At 34.6% G+C, this 16279-nt stretch overlaps 1 protein-coding gene across 1 annotated transcript in view; it reads right to left on the reverse strand.

The window, feature by feature from the left end:
- Positions 1-16279, reverse strand: part of MMP16 (matrix metallopeptidase 16) — a 291287-nt gene that overhangs the window by 132904 nt on the left and 142104 nt on the right. The window contains exons 2-3 of the mRNA XM_025433473.3: positions 14897-15045; positions 5361-5483 (exon numbers count right to left, since the gene is read on the reverse strand). Of these exons, the coding sequence (XP_025289258.1) occupies positions 5361-5483; positions 14897-15045 (272 nt within the window). The remainder of the gene's footprint in view (positions 1-5360; positions 5484-14896; positions 15046-16279) is intronic.

A 16279-nucleotide genomic window follows, 5' to 3' on the forward strand; every position in this document is an offset into this window, starting at 1 on the left:
AATTACTTTTAAAATAATTTAAAAGGCTAAAGAAGAAAAATCATATGATCATATAAATAGATGTAGAAAAAGCACAGAAAAAAGCATTTCATAAAATCCAACACTTATGCATGATAAAAACTTGCAGCAAACTAGGAAGAGGCTAAACTTCTCAATTTGATAAACATCTAGAAAGAAGCCTACAGCTTACATCATACTTAATGGTGATAAACTAGATGCTTTTCTCTTAAACACTGGGAAAATGGCAATAATGTTTGCCTTCAGCACTCCTATTCGACGTTTTACTGACAGCTCTGCCTTATGCAATAAGACAAGAAAATAAAAGATACACAGATTGGGAAGGGGGAAACAACAACTCTTTTTTCAGGTAACATGATTCTATGAAGAAAATATCAGAGAATTAACAATATAATCCTGGACTAATGAATGATTATAGCAAAATTACAAGATACAAGGTTAATATACAAAAGTCAATTGTTTTCCCATATACCAGTCACAAACATTTGGAATTAAAAATACAATACTATAAATAGTACCAAAACAAAAAAGAAATATTTAGGAATAAATCCAATAAAATATGTGAGTATGGTCTGAATATTTATATCCCCCTCAAGTTCATATGTTAAAATCCTATCCCCTAAAGATGATGGTAATAGCAGATGGGAGGGAGGTGCTTAGGTCATGAGGGTGGTGCACTCACAAATGGATCAGTATCCCATGGAGATCTGTAGCGTGTTTGCCACATGGAGATACAACACAAAGTCTGTGACCCAGAAGAGCAAACTCACCCAACACTGAAACCTCTCAGACTTCCAGTATCTAGAACTATAAGCAATAAGTTTCTGCTGTTTATAAGCCACTCAATCTATGTATTTTGCGATAGCATCCCAATGGGATTAAGGTTTATGCCAAAGATCTATGAGTAATAGTATAAAACTGTGATTAAAGAAGTCAAAGACCTAAATAACTGGTGATATATTCATGTTCATGAATAGTAAGACTCAATATTGTTAAGATATGAGTTCTTCCCAAATTGATCCGTAGATTGAACGCAATCACAGTCAAAATCTCTGCAAGCTTTTTTGAAGGTATCAACGAAGCAGTTCTGAACTTTATATGGAAGAGTAAGAGATCTCGAAAACACAATACTGAAGGAGAATCAAGGCATAAGATTGGCACTATTTGATATTAAGACTTACTATAAAATTACAGAAATCAAGACAGTGTGATATTAGCTTACAACTAAAAAGAATGGTCAATAAAAATAGAATAAAGAGCACAGAAATTGACCCACACACATCAGTCAACTGATCTTTGGCAAGAGTGATGGCAAAGAAGAAAAAATGGTCTTTTCAACAAAAGTGCTGGAACAACAGTATATCCACATGCCCAAAAAGTGAATCTAGACACTGACCTTACACCTTTCATAAAAACTAACTCAAAACTGATCATAGACCTAACTGTAAATGCAAAATTATCACACCGTTAAAAGATGACATAGAAGAAAAACTAAGTGACTGTGGGTTTGAAAATGATTTCTTTGATACACCACCAAAGCACACTAAAACACTAAAAGAGGAAAGTAATTGATAAGTTGGACTTTATCAAAATAAAAACTCCTGCCCTGCAAAAGACACTGTAAAAAGAATGAGAAAACAGGTTACAGACTAGGAGAACATATTGGAAAAATATATCTGATAAAAGACTTGCATCCAAAATATATCGAAAACTCTTAAAAATTAAAAAAGAACTCCTCAAATGGCAACTCTATTAGAAGTTAGTGAAAAATCTCAACAGGCATCTCACCAAAGAAGATACACAAATGGCAAATACATATGAAGATATGCTCAATCTCATATATCATCAGAGAATTGCAAGTTAAAACAACAATTAGATACCACTACACATCTATTAGAACGGTTACAATGCAGAACACCAACAACATCAAATGCTGGTGAGGCTGCACAGCAACAGGAGCTTTCATTTATTACTGGTGGTAACCTAAAATGGCCCAGCCATTTGAGGGATAGTTTGACAGTTTCTTACAAAGCTAACCGAGGTCTTTTATGTTGCATAAAAACCCAGGAGCATGCTATCTGGGAGGATTAGCATAAGAATATAAAATGACACTGAAAAGTGTCTTCTCAAAATAACTAAAATAAGTCCCAATGGCACAAACCAGCTATATTAGAAAATCTATACCCTGAGTTTAAAATTTTATCTTTAAGCATACAGGAAGGTTATTTATACAAAGAATGAGAACTCTAAATTTCTTTCTTTTATTTGGGTATTCCTGACAGCTTGCCCTTCCCCTGAGGGACCCTGCCCCTTCCCTTGACCCTTGGTCTAACACTTGTGTTCCTCTCCTGTGGGTTTTACTTAGTTCAAAGGTCATTTCTTCAGGAAGCCCTTCCCTGGTCTTTCTTTTCTTTCTTTTCTTTTCTTTTCTTTTCTTTTCTTTTCTTTTCTTTTCTTTTCTTTTCTTTTCTTTCTTTCTTTCTTTCTTTTTCTTTCTCCTTCCTTCCTTCCTTCCTTCCTTCCTTCCTTCCCTCCTTCCTTCTTTTTTCTTTTTTCTTTTCTTTCTTTCTTTCTTTCTTTCTTTCTTTCTTTCTTTCTTTCTTTCTTTCTTTCTTTTTCTTTCTCCTTCCTTCCTTCCTTCCTTCCTTCCTTCCTTCCTTCCTTCCTTCCTTCCTTCCTTCCTTCCCTCCTTCCTTCTCTTTTCTTTTCTTTTCTTCTTTTCTTTTCTTTCTTTTTCTTTCTGATTTTATTTATTTATTCATGACAGAGAGAGAGAGAGGCAGAGACACAGGCAGAGGGAGAAGCAGGCTCAATGCAGGGAGCCTGACATGGGACTTGATCCTGGAGCTCCAGGAATCACGCCCTGGGCTGAAGGCAGGCGCTAAACCACTGAGCAACCTGGGCTGCCCCTTCCCTGGTTTTCTAGAACGGGTTGGATGGCCCTGTTTTATGTTTCTCTTGCATCCCGTTCCTTCCCTTTCATATGCTCCTAGGTATTTATAAACAAACAAATTGAAAATTTTTGCCACATAAAAACATGCCCACGAATGTTTACACCACCCTTATTCATAACTGCTCCAAACTGAAAGCAGCCTATAAGTGTTCAACAGGTAAATGGGTAAACAATCAGTGACACATGTATACAATGGAATATAATTCAGTAAAAGAAATGAGCAACAGAGTCATGAAAAACATGGAGGAACCTGGAATGCACATTGCTAAGTGCAAGAAGGCCATCTGAAATGGCTCTATATGGTCTGGTTTCAACTACATGACACTCTAGAAAAAGAAAAATTAGAAAGAAATTAAAACAATCAGTGGTTTCCAGGGGTCATAGGAGAAAAGAGTGACAAATAGGTATCGCGCAGTATTTTTAGGGCAAAGTGTTCTGTATGATATTGCAATGCTGCATGACATTACACATTTGTAAAAACCCATAAAATTACAACACAAAGAGTGAATCCTATTGTAATTGTGGACTTTAGTTGGAAATAATATAGCAACAGTGGCTCAGCAACTGAAACAAACAGATCGCACTAATGCAAGATCTCAATAATAGGAGAAACTATGAGTGTGTTTATGTGGTGGGGGGTATAGTACATGGGAACTACTTCTATTATCTGTTCAACTTTTCTGTAAACCTAAGATTATATTACCTAAGCCTAAAATTGTATTATCTAAATCTAAAACATAAAATGTGTCATTATTTTTTTTAAGCTGGCCATATTCTTTTATTATTTCTGAAACTTATCTAAAGTTTGTTCCATGTTTTTTATATAGAAAGTGATACAAACCTACTAATGATAGTTTCATTTATTAGTCCTCATACCTTTTACTTCCTTACAACTATAAGTAGCTGTGCAATGTTGTTGAATAGACACAGGTAGCGGGTATTTTGTTGTTGTTCCTTAAGGCATTCTTTCATTACTTTGCATTTATTACACACGCTTGGCTTAAGAATGCTTCCTCTTTGATTTCTCTTACCTCCAGAAGTACCTGAAATAAGTTGCATAAAAACCCAGGAGCATGATATCTGGGAGGATTAGCTTAAGAATATAAAATGACACTGAAAAGTGTCTTCTCAAAATAACTAAAATAAATCCCAAGGGCACAAACCAGCTATATTGGAAAATCTAAACATTGAGTTTAAGATTTTATCTTTAAGCATACATGAAGGTTATTTATACAAAGAATGAGAACTATACATTTCTTTCTTTTATTCGTGTATTTCTGACGTCCTGCCCTCCCCCTTAGGGTCCCTGCCCCTTCCCTTGACCCTTGGTCTGACACTTGGGTTCCTCTTCTGTGGGGTTTACTTGGCTCAAAGGTAATTTCTTCAGGAAGCTTTTTCCTGGTTTTCTAGAATGGGTTGGATAGCCCTGTTTTATGTTTCCCTTGCATTCTGTGCTTTCCCTTTCATAAGAGGCATCATATTTATAGGATTGTTCAACTTATCCACATGACTGTAAATTCCCAGAGGACAAATGGAGTCCCACGTTTTATTTATTTCTATATCCTTAGAACCTAGAACTGTTCTTGGTTCAAACTGAGACTCAATAAACAGCTATTCAATGAATTAATGAATAAATAGGAACATCTCCATTAGCAGCAACTGTCACTCCAGGTTGGAAGACACTGGCATCCCTTCGGCATCCTTCATTGAAGAAAAAATAAGAAACAATGATCCATCTGCATGGTTGCCAAAAAAGATAGAAAGTAAAATGACTGAACTGATACTGAAAGTTAATTAATAGATTCAAAGACATTTTGTTTAGGTAACAATTATTTGTTAACTTTATTATTTGATTATGCTTAGATTATGAATCCTTAGTAAAGAATGTAATGTGTTACAATACTCATCTCAGAGTCCCTCGGAATTCAGTATTCTTTCAAGAAGCTTGAAGACATGGTTTACAAATGAGACCAAGTATTTAAGAAGTATTTACAAGGCCTTTAAACGGGCAATTTAATCTCTTCTCAACTGTAGTTCTCAATTCCCTATGTTAACATTATATAACTAGGGGCAGCTGGGTAGCTCAGTCGGCTAAGCATCTTCCTTTGGCTCAGGTCATGGTCTCAGGGTCCTGGGATCAAGCCCTTCATTGGGTTCCCTACTTAGCGGGCAGTATGCTTCTCCCTCTCTCTCTGCCCCTCACCCTGCTCATGCTCTCTTTCTCTTCCTCTCTCTCACTCTCCCAAATGAATAAATAAAATCTTTAAAAAAACCCATTATATAACTATAGGTTACCATGTAGTCAGCCAAACAAAATGTCAAACAAGATGTCAAAATAAATAGTTGTGGAAAAATGGAGAAAACAGTAATTCATCATTAGTTCTTATACCTGTAAGTGATGTGTTTGTGCTGCCACTTCTGTCCTGTTAATGCATATCGCTTTCGACGAATATTAAATTTGGAGCTACCTCTTGTCTGGTCAGGTACACCACATCGAGGCTTCTTCATCCAGCTGCAAAAAGCAGTATTTTCCAGTTATTTACCAACATCCCTACTTGTTAATTTCAAAACGAAATCAATCGAGAAGTTAATCTATCAGTGATAACAAAAATGGGAAAACATAAAGAAGAATGTTGTCAGTTTTCTTGCAATTTGAATCTGAGTAGAAAGTGCATTTTTTTCCCTGAATGATCAAGAATCACTAGTTTTGAACTCAGCTCTTTTAGATAGTTCTTCTTTCTCTAATTCATTTTAAGCTTATTGTAGACTGAAGTCCGCTCAAGCTTTTAACTAGAATCTGTTTTTAACAAGATTTGTGACCTTGGGCAAGTCACTGATTCCTAGTCTCGTTCATAAAATGGGACTCTTAAAAATAAATTTTTACTAAGGTCTCTTCCAGGTTTAACATTCAACAATTTTTAAAAGCTATTACATGATCTTAAATTTCAGGATTTGAGAGGTATATTCTATTCTTTCTTTTAGCTCACATAGAAGTGAATTGTTTAAATAACATTTGCCTTTCTCCAATTTTTTTCTTCTTTTCCCCTTGATTACTACCCCAATTTACAAGTAAGAGCCCTTCGTTTTAAATCACTAATTAATAACCAAATTCAATGCTTTTTTTTTTCTGGATATGAGGTTTAACATCACACAAATAAGGCTTAACATAATTATATTAGAAAAATGATATGCTGCTCTTTATTAACTTTTAATATTTTTATAGTTACAGTTATAGAACTTCTTTTCTACAGTCTGTCTCATTGGTCAAATGGCCTGTTTTCTATGTAGTCTTGCTTCTTATCTAAGAAAGATTTTCAAGATTTTGAGTAGTGTTTCTTTAGTGACTCATAAAATGGTTTTACCATTCATTAGCACATTTAACAATTACAAAGCTAATGCGGAATCTTCATGGTACTACACGCTTCAGAAATTAGAAATGAGAAAAGAATCAAATTTTGCTCTATTTCACCAAATAGTTTATAATTTCTCTGCTCTTTAAATGGAAAGTAATTGACTATAGAGATGACTATCTAAAGGTGTTCATTTCTGAAAAGTTTACATGTCACATGGATAAATCAGCTAATTAGCTCTTATAAACAATAACTTCATACAATGAAATCACGACTTTTGCTTTTTAAGAAAGATGACACTTTTCCAGTAAGTATTGAAAAAAGTCTCTCCTTTTTCATTCTGGCCCCAGTAATGATGTAGACATTGTGGTTATCAGACTTAACAAATACCATCCTGGTTTATAATGCATTGTGATGTTACTTCAGAAAATTGCTTTCCATTTATTAAACTCTCCCAACTCCTACAAGGCTATCTGGTCCTATGGACTGGAACTCTGTAGAGTTGAGAATGGAGATCTCCTATTTTTAACTAACACCCCCAGGACATTCCTAAACCACTTTGTTTGAGAGGTATTTCACTAGACTGTAAACATTCAAGGGCAGAGGATGTATATACTCCTAGGACCTTGTACAATCCCTGGAATATAAGAGATGTTCAATGAATAAGTGGATAGGGACACTCTGTATTTTTTAAACGAAAAATCATTAGTTTTTATTATATACTGTGAGAGAGATTTAACTAGCAAATATTAAGCTTGAGGGGGATTATTATGATTTAAGTGGCTTTACATATGGGTATTTCATTAGTTATATTCTCAGCAAAAATTGTAATATTCCTAAGGAAGGTATTTATGCTTATTTCACTAAAAGAGTAAGAGAATAAATAATATATAATTATTAAATATGAATACATTTACTAAATGTGGGAAGTGGTTACACTTACATTTTGCTAAGGAAAATCTTTAAGTTAGCACTCTGGGAAGAGAAATCATTTTGAAATGGATAGTGGGATGAAATTTGACAAAATGGAATTACCTACTGTCAGGATAAAATGTATTGTTAATGAGAACATACTGTCTAAAATTACTTTAAAAATCAATAAAATTAAAAGAGGAAGGTAGCATTTGAAAAGAAAATTAAATTTATTAATATAAATTTCCATTTTAGGTCATGCATATGTTAGATCTAGTAAAAATTTTCTCAGTGAAGCATTGCATCTTTCAAAGGATAGGGTTTTTATGGATGAGTATTAAATTCTTGTGCTGAAAGATACCTCTGCTGAATTCTTTACGTATTTCTTAGGCTTTTGCCCATTAAATATGTATTTTTTCTTATGTTGCAACTTCCTCATTTATTTACTCATTCCATCCTTATTCATTCATCCTACAGTGTTCTTCAGCTTTTATAACATGCTAAGAGATATAAAGAAAAAAGTAACTAAAAAGATAAGGCAAGAAGCCCTTCCTGAGTTCATAGCCTATAGATAAGACATGCATGATTTTTAAAAAATTACTATATAATGTCTTAAGTGTTGTCATATCCCTGTCAAGATACTCTGTCATTACTTCTAATTCTACATGTAATAAAAAAAATGATTTTCCAACCCAGATTTGTACCAATTTCTCTGATGCTTGATTTCAGCCAAGTCTTAACATCCTTCTAATGCCTAAGCTAGATACCCAGGCAGTATCCTCCACTACTCTCTCCTCACATCTAATCAATCAGAAGGCAATCTCTTTTGCCTCCAAAATTTCTCTTCACTTTCTCACTAATGCCTTCCTCCTTCCGTCTCATTCCTAAACATAAATCTTTCCAGAGCACAGATGTGTTCTCTGTATGTTCTGGACATGAAAGTGCTTCTATAGAAAGAATCTGGTTCAGGCCTACTTACGGAGGATCCCCTGTGCCCCTACTTTCCAAGATCCACTCAGGTTCCTACAGAACTAAACCCATTTCTGCCTTTGTAATGCAGGGACCTCTGTTTGGAATAACCTTTTCTCTTTTTTCACACTGAGAATCCTAAACATTATTCATTATTCAATTCACACAGGTACAGTTTATCACCCCAACACAGCATGGATTACACTATGTGTTCCAATTTTGGTGACTATCTTCCACCGGCCTGAGTCAGAACAGAGAGCCAGGAATGGGGCCAATACCCAGTGAAATCTTCAATAAGGAAAATGAAGCAAATGAATGGAGTCTGCAGGTCTTTTTTTTTGTACATGCTGATCTGCCTTACTATCCACGTTTCTTGAAGACTTTGTAACTCTTCCCAGGTCTGTGCCTTGAACAAGGTCTGTGCTTATTGCATGGACGTTGTGTAGACAGTTTTATATAAAACTAAATCACAAAGTACATGACTTAAGTGTAAGAAGCAAACATAAGAATAGGAATAATCTAATATTGATGAGTAACTTAATGCAAAGAACTCTTTTATATTAAGGGTTGGTCGAGCTGAGAACACACTATGTTAACTTTTTCAATATTTGTACCCAAATATTCTGGCACAGAGATATTAGCAGGTATAATTTATCAAATTATGGAAAATCCCCAAAATATGACTGAAGCACATCATGCCACTGAATATGACACCTAGTATCTGAGCTAAATTGGTTTTCAGGTCTTTTTTGACTCCAGACATTTAAATTATTCTTTAATTTCATGTATATAGAAGTCATGTATAAAGGAGTCAGGTTCTTTTTACTAAAACTTTTACAGTTCTTGGTGGATAAAAATAATGATTAGTGCTTAACAGGACTCATCAATGTATTAAATGTTTAATACTAAAGGTAAAGTTGGCAAGTTAATATTGTTATTCAGGTAGAGTCTGACCCTGGGATGTACTTCTAATTATCATAAATCGAATATTGTCATTTATACATCAGTTTGATAAAACCCATGTATATTTGTACATGAGAGTGCAAAACTCTATATGTACAAGTAGAATTGACTGATTGTTTCACCTAAAGTAACAACTGTATCACCTGAAACATGGGTTGACGAGAATGTGTGTGTGTGTGTATGCACATGTGTGCACTATTTTCAAGCGGTGCTTCTTCTGTGAAAGTGCCATTGCTATAACATACTTATTTTTCTGTGTGTCAATACACAGCTCATATACATGTGTTTCTTGATTGACTCATTTGCTAAGAATTTTAAGTTGATGTTGCAAAGCAAACAAAGACATGGAAATGGGCACTGGGACTGGGGTAGGGGGTTACAAGAAAGTCATTTTGTACTTTTGAGGTATATATACTATGGCACCACCTCATTTTTCATAAATGTAATACTGATATGCAGTATTGACTTAACTGTTTAGAACCCAGAGCATTTTCAAATTAGTTGGGCAGATCATTAGCGGTTTCTTTAAATTAACTGAACTTAAAACGGAAAAATATCTGAAATCAGGGTTCTGGAGAGGGGTTATATTGCAAACATTAGGAGCAGGGATCCTAGGCCAGGCTGCTAAGGCTCCCACCCGACCTCCACCAACTCACTAGCCCTGTGACGTTGGTTTGGCTACTGTTTCTGTTTCTCCATTTCATCTACAAAATGGAAGTGATAATATTATTGGATTAACATGAGGATTAAATGAGTTATATCATGTGAAACACTTAGAACAGTGCCTGGCAAATAGTAATGGCTATGAATATCAACTTATAATACTTATTATTATTTTACAACCATCAGGAAGTGGCTGTACTAGCAGCAGAAGCAGTAGCAGTAGAAGCCTACTGATATTAATGTTTCAGTTCACCTTGACCTATCTGTTAACATACTTCATTATTCAAAACAAAGATATCCTGATATTTTGATAATACAGGTATCAACAGATACACTATCTACTCTTTTATGTAAATAAAGTAGCCACAAACTTCTAAACAAATCTGCAGTAAAAAGAGCCACTGTATATGAAACAGTGTCCATTGGTTTCAGTAATTTTTTTTTAAAGACTTGGGTATTCAAGTCAAACATTCAGGGCCACTCATTGCATGACTGTAAAAGATGCCGTCAGGTTTAGTCTGCACACCTGGTGCCCCAGTAGTGGGGCTCCAGGAAGACAGCTTTTCAGTAAAATACATACAATCAGAAAGGTGTCCCTCGGAGTGGAGAGTTGTACCACACAGTGGATCTGTGGACATACACCTACCTTTACCACGAGAAAAAAAAAACTCACAAAATTATATCTTGTGCTTTATGGATTTGTAATGGAAGAAAAGTGTTCATCCAGCTGCATAATATATTTAGCAGGTTTCTATGCTCCAGACTTTTCCATGTTCTAATGAAAGAGAAGAGTAATATCTACTATTTTTAGTTGTCCTCAAAATATCATTTTATAAATTTTTAAACATACTTATTTTTATGACTTCAAAAATCCTTAGGTTTTGTTTGTACTCATAGAACAAAGTCCAGGAGTTGTGAAGAAGATTTTTTAAAAGTAAATTAACTCAGGCTCCAAGTGTAGATAGCCTGACAGCTCACTCGTGGCCCGAGTGTCTTTTTTCTATCAACTAATGAACTACCTGCATGGACACACGTCATTCACAAGCTGAAACTACCAAGTTACTGAAAACTTGACCATAGAGAATAGACATAATAAGCCTCCATGATATGCAATGTGAAAAAAAAAAAGCTCAGTTAGTGTCAGCTCTCATTTAAGCTTTCACCTTTCACCTTCCAGAAGGGGAATGTAAGGCTGATTTAACTATCAACCATTGCTTCTGTGGTTACCAAAATAAGGATTGATCCATCCTATAACATTATAGTGTTTCAGTCTTACTGCTATAATGAGAAATAAGGAAAAATAAATTTAATTACTGATGAGCCTATCTTTTATACCTAGATTGAAAGAGAGCCTTAACTTGATAATTTAGACAAATGACTGAAAATCATGAAACATATTGAAAATCAAACCCCGAAACTTATGATTCTGGCTGTATCTAAATAAATATTTCAATTCTCAGATTAGGAGAAATCAAATACCACTGTTCAAAATACTTATTTGAAAAAAGCTACACATTCATTTTTAAATTAATTTTAATGAAGATAAATTTCTCTGCATGATTTAAATACATTAAATAGAATTACTCAGATCCTATATTTGTACAAACATATGTGTATTTTTGCATATATATGTGTGTATACATATATGTACATGTATATGTATAGACATACACATGGAGGGAGATAAAAAAGAAAGGTTACCTTAAAAATGATATCTCGTCTAGCATGCTTCAATGCATGATAATGTGCACACATTAAGAGACAAATTAAAATTTTAAAATACCTATCATTAATATTGTAAAAATACATTAAACTCATTTTCATTATTGCCTCGCTATCTTTTCCTCTCCTTGCTAAATATAATCCTTTTCATGCATAACATAAATTGCTTCACTTATTAAGGAATTTAAGTAAGCTTGCTTACAAAAATTAGCTAAGCAACCCATAATTTTGAAGAGCCATTACAACATATGATAATGAGCTCATTTTGGGGTTGAGGGATAAGTATTCATTACTATCTCTCCAACACCAAAGCTAACTGATATAAAAGCAATAAAATATGCCATTTAATACTTAAATTTGTTGTTTGAAAATGGTTAATTTTTTTAACATAGAGATCACCACAACTGCATCATTACTTTTAATTATCCAGGAATTATATAGATTGAATGCATCAAATGTCTGTCTGACAAAGGAAGACATAATTATTTAATTAAAAAACAACTGATCCTGATTAAGAGCCTACAATTAGATAAAAGTTTATAGCATCTGAAAATGAATCTTAAGGTATTATTTTAAAACTGAGGAGTAATTTTAGGTCTCTAATTGTAGCCCATATTTTATGTGATAAGGTTTAGGTAAAAATTCATACTTTATAATTTGAGGATGTAAAATAATAGAGTACAATTTCAGCATGGATTGTTACTACACATTCATTTGAGATTACAAAAGTACAGAGAATTGCTTAAGTAGCATGATTATAGGGATTATACTTACAAAAATAGTATGCTATTTGAGCTGAGTAACCTGGGCAACACCACCTCAAGATTGGGGATACATCAGCAGAAAAAACCCAAACAGGAGGTCAATGAAGCCACAGGGTTTCTCTCCTGAGGGACAATGGTGGGTGCCACAGGGGACAGAGGAAGCAGGCCAATCTAAGGAAGGGACAATGATAAGGGTCTGACCAGGCTTTAGTGGGCTCACCTAGGAATAATACTGTATGTAACAGAAAAAATGCATTCCTAATTCCAAAAAAAAAGGAAAAGAAAATAAAAGAAAAGAAAAAAACTGAATTAGAACAAAGTTTGGTTAAAGAACACAGATCAAAATACTGGTTGGTTTTAAATTAAAGGTTGTCTCTACAGTTGATCATTTCTCTACAATGCTGTAATTCACAGAAATGCTACTTTCACTCCTACACACTGACACAATCATTTCTCCTCGTCTGGAATCTGAGCCACTGTGTGGCAGAAAAAGACCCATGTCCTTTTCTGCACCTCTGCATTTGACATTGTCCTGACAGAAAACAACTAAAAACTGTTCAGACCCTTTCTACATGAGGGGCCTAAATAAATCCTGTGCACATTCCTCTTCCATCATCTTCTGACAAAGACCTTTTTTCAGCTATCTTAGAAAATCAGACCTATCCATCTTGAGGCTTCCCAATGACCAGCAGGAGCTCTCAAAACTGAGAGGAAACACAGATGCCACCTTCTATAGAACTCCGCTTTTTGAATTTTAATATCTGGCAATAAGCAGATTCAAAGGAATTTGTTTCCCAAGTTCTCAATCTATTGTATTTTTAAAAACTGTGTCATATGTTCCAAGAAAGTGAATTGGAGAAAAACAGCTCTACATTAGGGAGCACAAAAACTGTTCAGAGCACTTTGTAAAATGTTGGGATTAAAAGCATGATTTAGGTAGAATTCTGTGCTATGCAGCAACAAAATGCTGGGCTTGTTTATTAACTTAATAAGCTATATTTAAAATTAATTTGTAATTTTAATTAAAATTAATTTAAAGCTGTATTTATTTAGGACATATTAATGGAGAGTTGTAATGAATAGAGGGCAGCAGGTTCAAAATATCTAAGCTCTCTTCCCAATACTGGTAACAAGTTTCTCATTCTTGCAGAATGCATTATATTAACTCTTGGTTCTATTTTCCAAGATGGTATACCAAAGTTAGTATTTATGTATCTCTTAAAATGCTAGGAGAAGTAATTATATTTATTTTTTCCAAGCTGATTTGACGTTAAATCTTCAAGCCTTTTATTATGTACTTGTACTGTTGATGAAATAGAAATAGTATGACTGATATGCTCTAAGTGTTAGAAGGCAAAATGTGATTTTTAAATTATATATTAAATTAGTATTTATTTAGTTTTAAATAAGGTATTTAAGGTTTAAAAAGAAAAATAAATGTGTCATTTCTTGAGGTCCACAACATGAGATACAGTAGAAAGTTCTTGAACTAAACACCAAAAGGTCTGGATTCTGCAACTACTCTGGAATTCACTTAGCCTTTGACTTTCAGTTTCTTTACTCGAAAAAGTAGAAGAAAAATGTATCCTTGTCTTCCCTACTGTGGAGAGTTGATGTATGATGATCATATTACATGATGAAGTAGATTTACTTTGTATCAAGGACCCAATAAACACAGATGATTCTTCCCTGCACTGAAAGAATTAATCACTCCCTCCTTTGCTGTCCAAAAACAATAATGCTGTTTCATAATGTTACAGAACTTACAGTGTACCTGTGGCAAAATAATTTGTGATTATGTCTAGCTACACAGTTAACTCGGAAGTTCCTTTCAGGAAGAGACTCTATCTTTCGATCTGCATATGCCTCTTTTACAGATGAGATGCCCAATAAGGAGTTATTGGTTGAATAAATAAATGAACAAATGATTGATGATTCAATCAATAAAATAACAAATAAAATAACAAATATTAATATGTAGTAAAAACAAGACATTTGCTAATAAAACATTGAAAGGACAGACTAGCAGTTAACCTCTCCTTGATTTAACTCCCATAGAGAATTACCACTACTAGGAGGCTAATAAACTTAGCCTGACTATCTAGCCTGACTAACTAGATAGTTAACTATCTAATACCCTTCCTCCCCCAAAGAGAGCCCTGATTTGTGTTGTTTCCCATTTTTCTTAGAGTCAATATTTCTAATTTGGCCAATTTCAAGCTACTGATATCATGTCACTTAACAGAATGAGATGTGTCCAACATGTCTGCACCAGCAGCACAAGCCAACAAATCACTGACTATAGCCCTTCCTGTAATAGTTTCAATGGTACATTTACTTTGACTCTCATTGTTCCTTTTCCCCCCTATTTGAAAATGTGTTGCTAAAGTCAAATGGGTAAATTTGACTTGGACCAACCTGACATCCTAGGGGAGTAGGGTTACGACAGGTCCAATTCCAAAGCAAAGAGACATGAGATGAATTGCCTCACTTGTAGTTGGTGGAGTTGACTACAGCTTTTTCAGACTATGAAGCTGGGCTCAAGGATCACAAAAGGAAAGAGAGTAGATGCCATTACTTACTCAATTGTGTTTCTGTCCACTTTTCCCGTCATGTTAATGCCGTAGAACTGCTGCATGGCAGCTAAGGCGGCCTGCATGGTCTCTGCGGAGCGCAGCACCGACATTCTGGGGTCAGTTGGTGGAAGGTAGCCGTACTTTTGTAACCAAACCTGCAATAAGTACAGTTCCTTTCAGTTCAATGTCACAATTGAGCAATAATTCTACAGTAATTAAGGTATGTCCATAGTGGATCTTTAAGTTTTATTTCCTCTACAAGGGTATATATTATTTAAGTGTTTTATCTCTTTTAATAAATATGCTGTAGTTTATTTTAATATAATTTTGGTGATTGTCATGGATCTTTCTGACACACCTACAAACATTAACTGAAAAAGAAAAAGATTAGTCATTTTGCAAGCTTATTGTTTATAAGTTACACTCAGTACCAGATAAAATAACAGATAAGATGATCCCTGCCCTCTAGGAACTCAACTTCCCAAAATAAGGGATGGTACCTTTTCCACAATAAGGCCCCAATGAGAAATCTATGCCAAAAAGTGTAGTTAATGTGCATATGCCACATCTAAAATATCACTTTCCTGAACAACTAACCAAAGACGACAGCCATCATGGGTAACATCAACAATATAGGCCATATTATTCTGTCAAGACATTTTCAGTATAAATTTCATGCAATTGATTTATTCAATTGTAGCTACATGTCTTCAAGGGTAGGTGTTTCTCGTGAAAGAATATTTAAAGGTGACTCACTTCAATCCAAATAATGTAAGTCACTTCAATCTCATATATAAATAAAATCAGACTATCTTGCTGTAAGTGTGTTTGGATCTCTCTTTAAGGATCTCATGATTTTTATTCTCCTCTTCCCCAAAGAAGGGAGATCTGTGTGGAGAGTGATAGATGTCAGAGTTGAGCTCACATCCAAATCATGAATATAACAATAATTCAGTCATTTCAGGTCAGATTTTTAAAGTAACCTAAAACTCAGGGTATGTGGGGAAAATAATTTTCACCAGAGAGCAGATGCTTTCCAGTTCTACAATTCTATGCATTCATTTTAAATGCATAATCATATGTTCAGCTCATAGCCTATCCTTGGGTCCCTTACCCCAATCTTCCAATGGGGCACAAAGATTTCTTGCAGTGCAGTGAACTGCCTGTCAAATTGAAAAAGGCCAAATAATTCCTCCTGTCTCACAGAATAGAAGCTGCGCTATTTAATGGAAGGAACTCACCAGTGTGTATTTTTCCCTCCCCACCTGGGTCGATTCATCATATAACTGATGACCCTGTGAAACTACAGCTTTTCCTCAATCCCTGATATACTTCCATTATGACCTGACAGCTGAAACACAGGAGACCTATTTTCTCAGCAAAAATAAA

Source organism: Canis lupus, chromosome 29 (genome assembly GCF_003254725.2).
Source record: "Canis lupus dingo isolate Sandy chromosome 29, ASM325472v2, whole genome shotgun sequence".
Classification (NCBI taxonomy): Eukaryota; Metazoa; Chordata; class Mammalia; order Carnivora; family Canidae; genus Canis; species Canis lupus.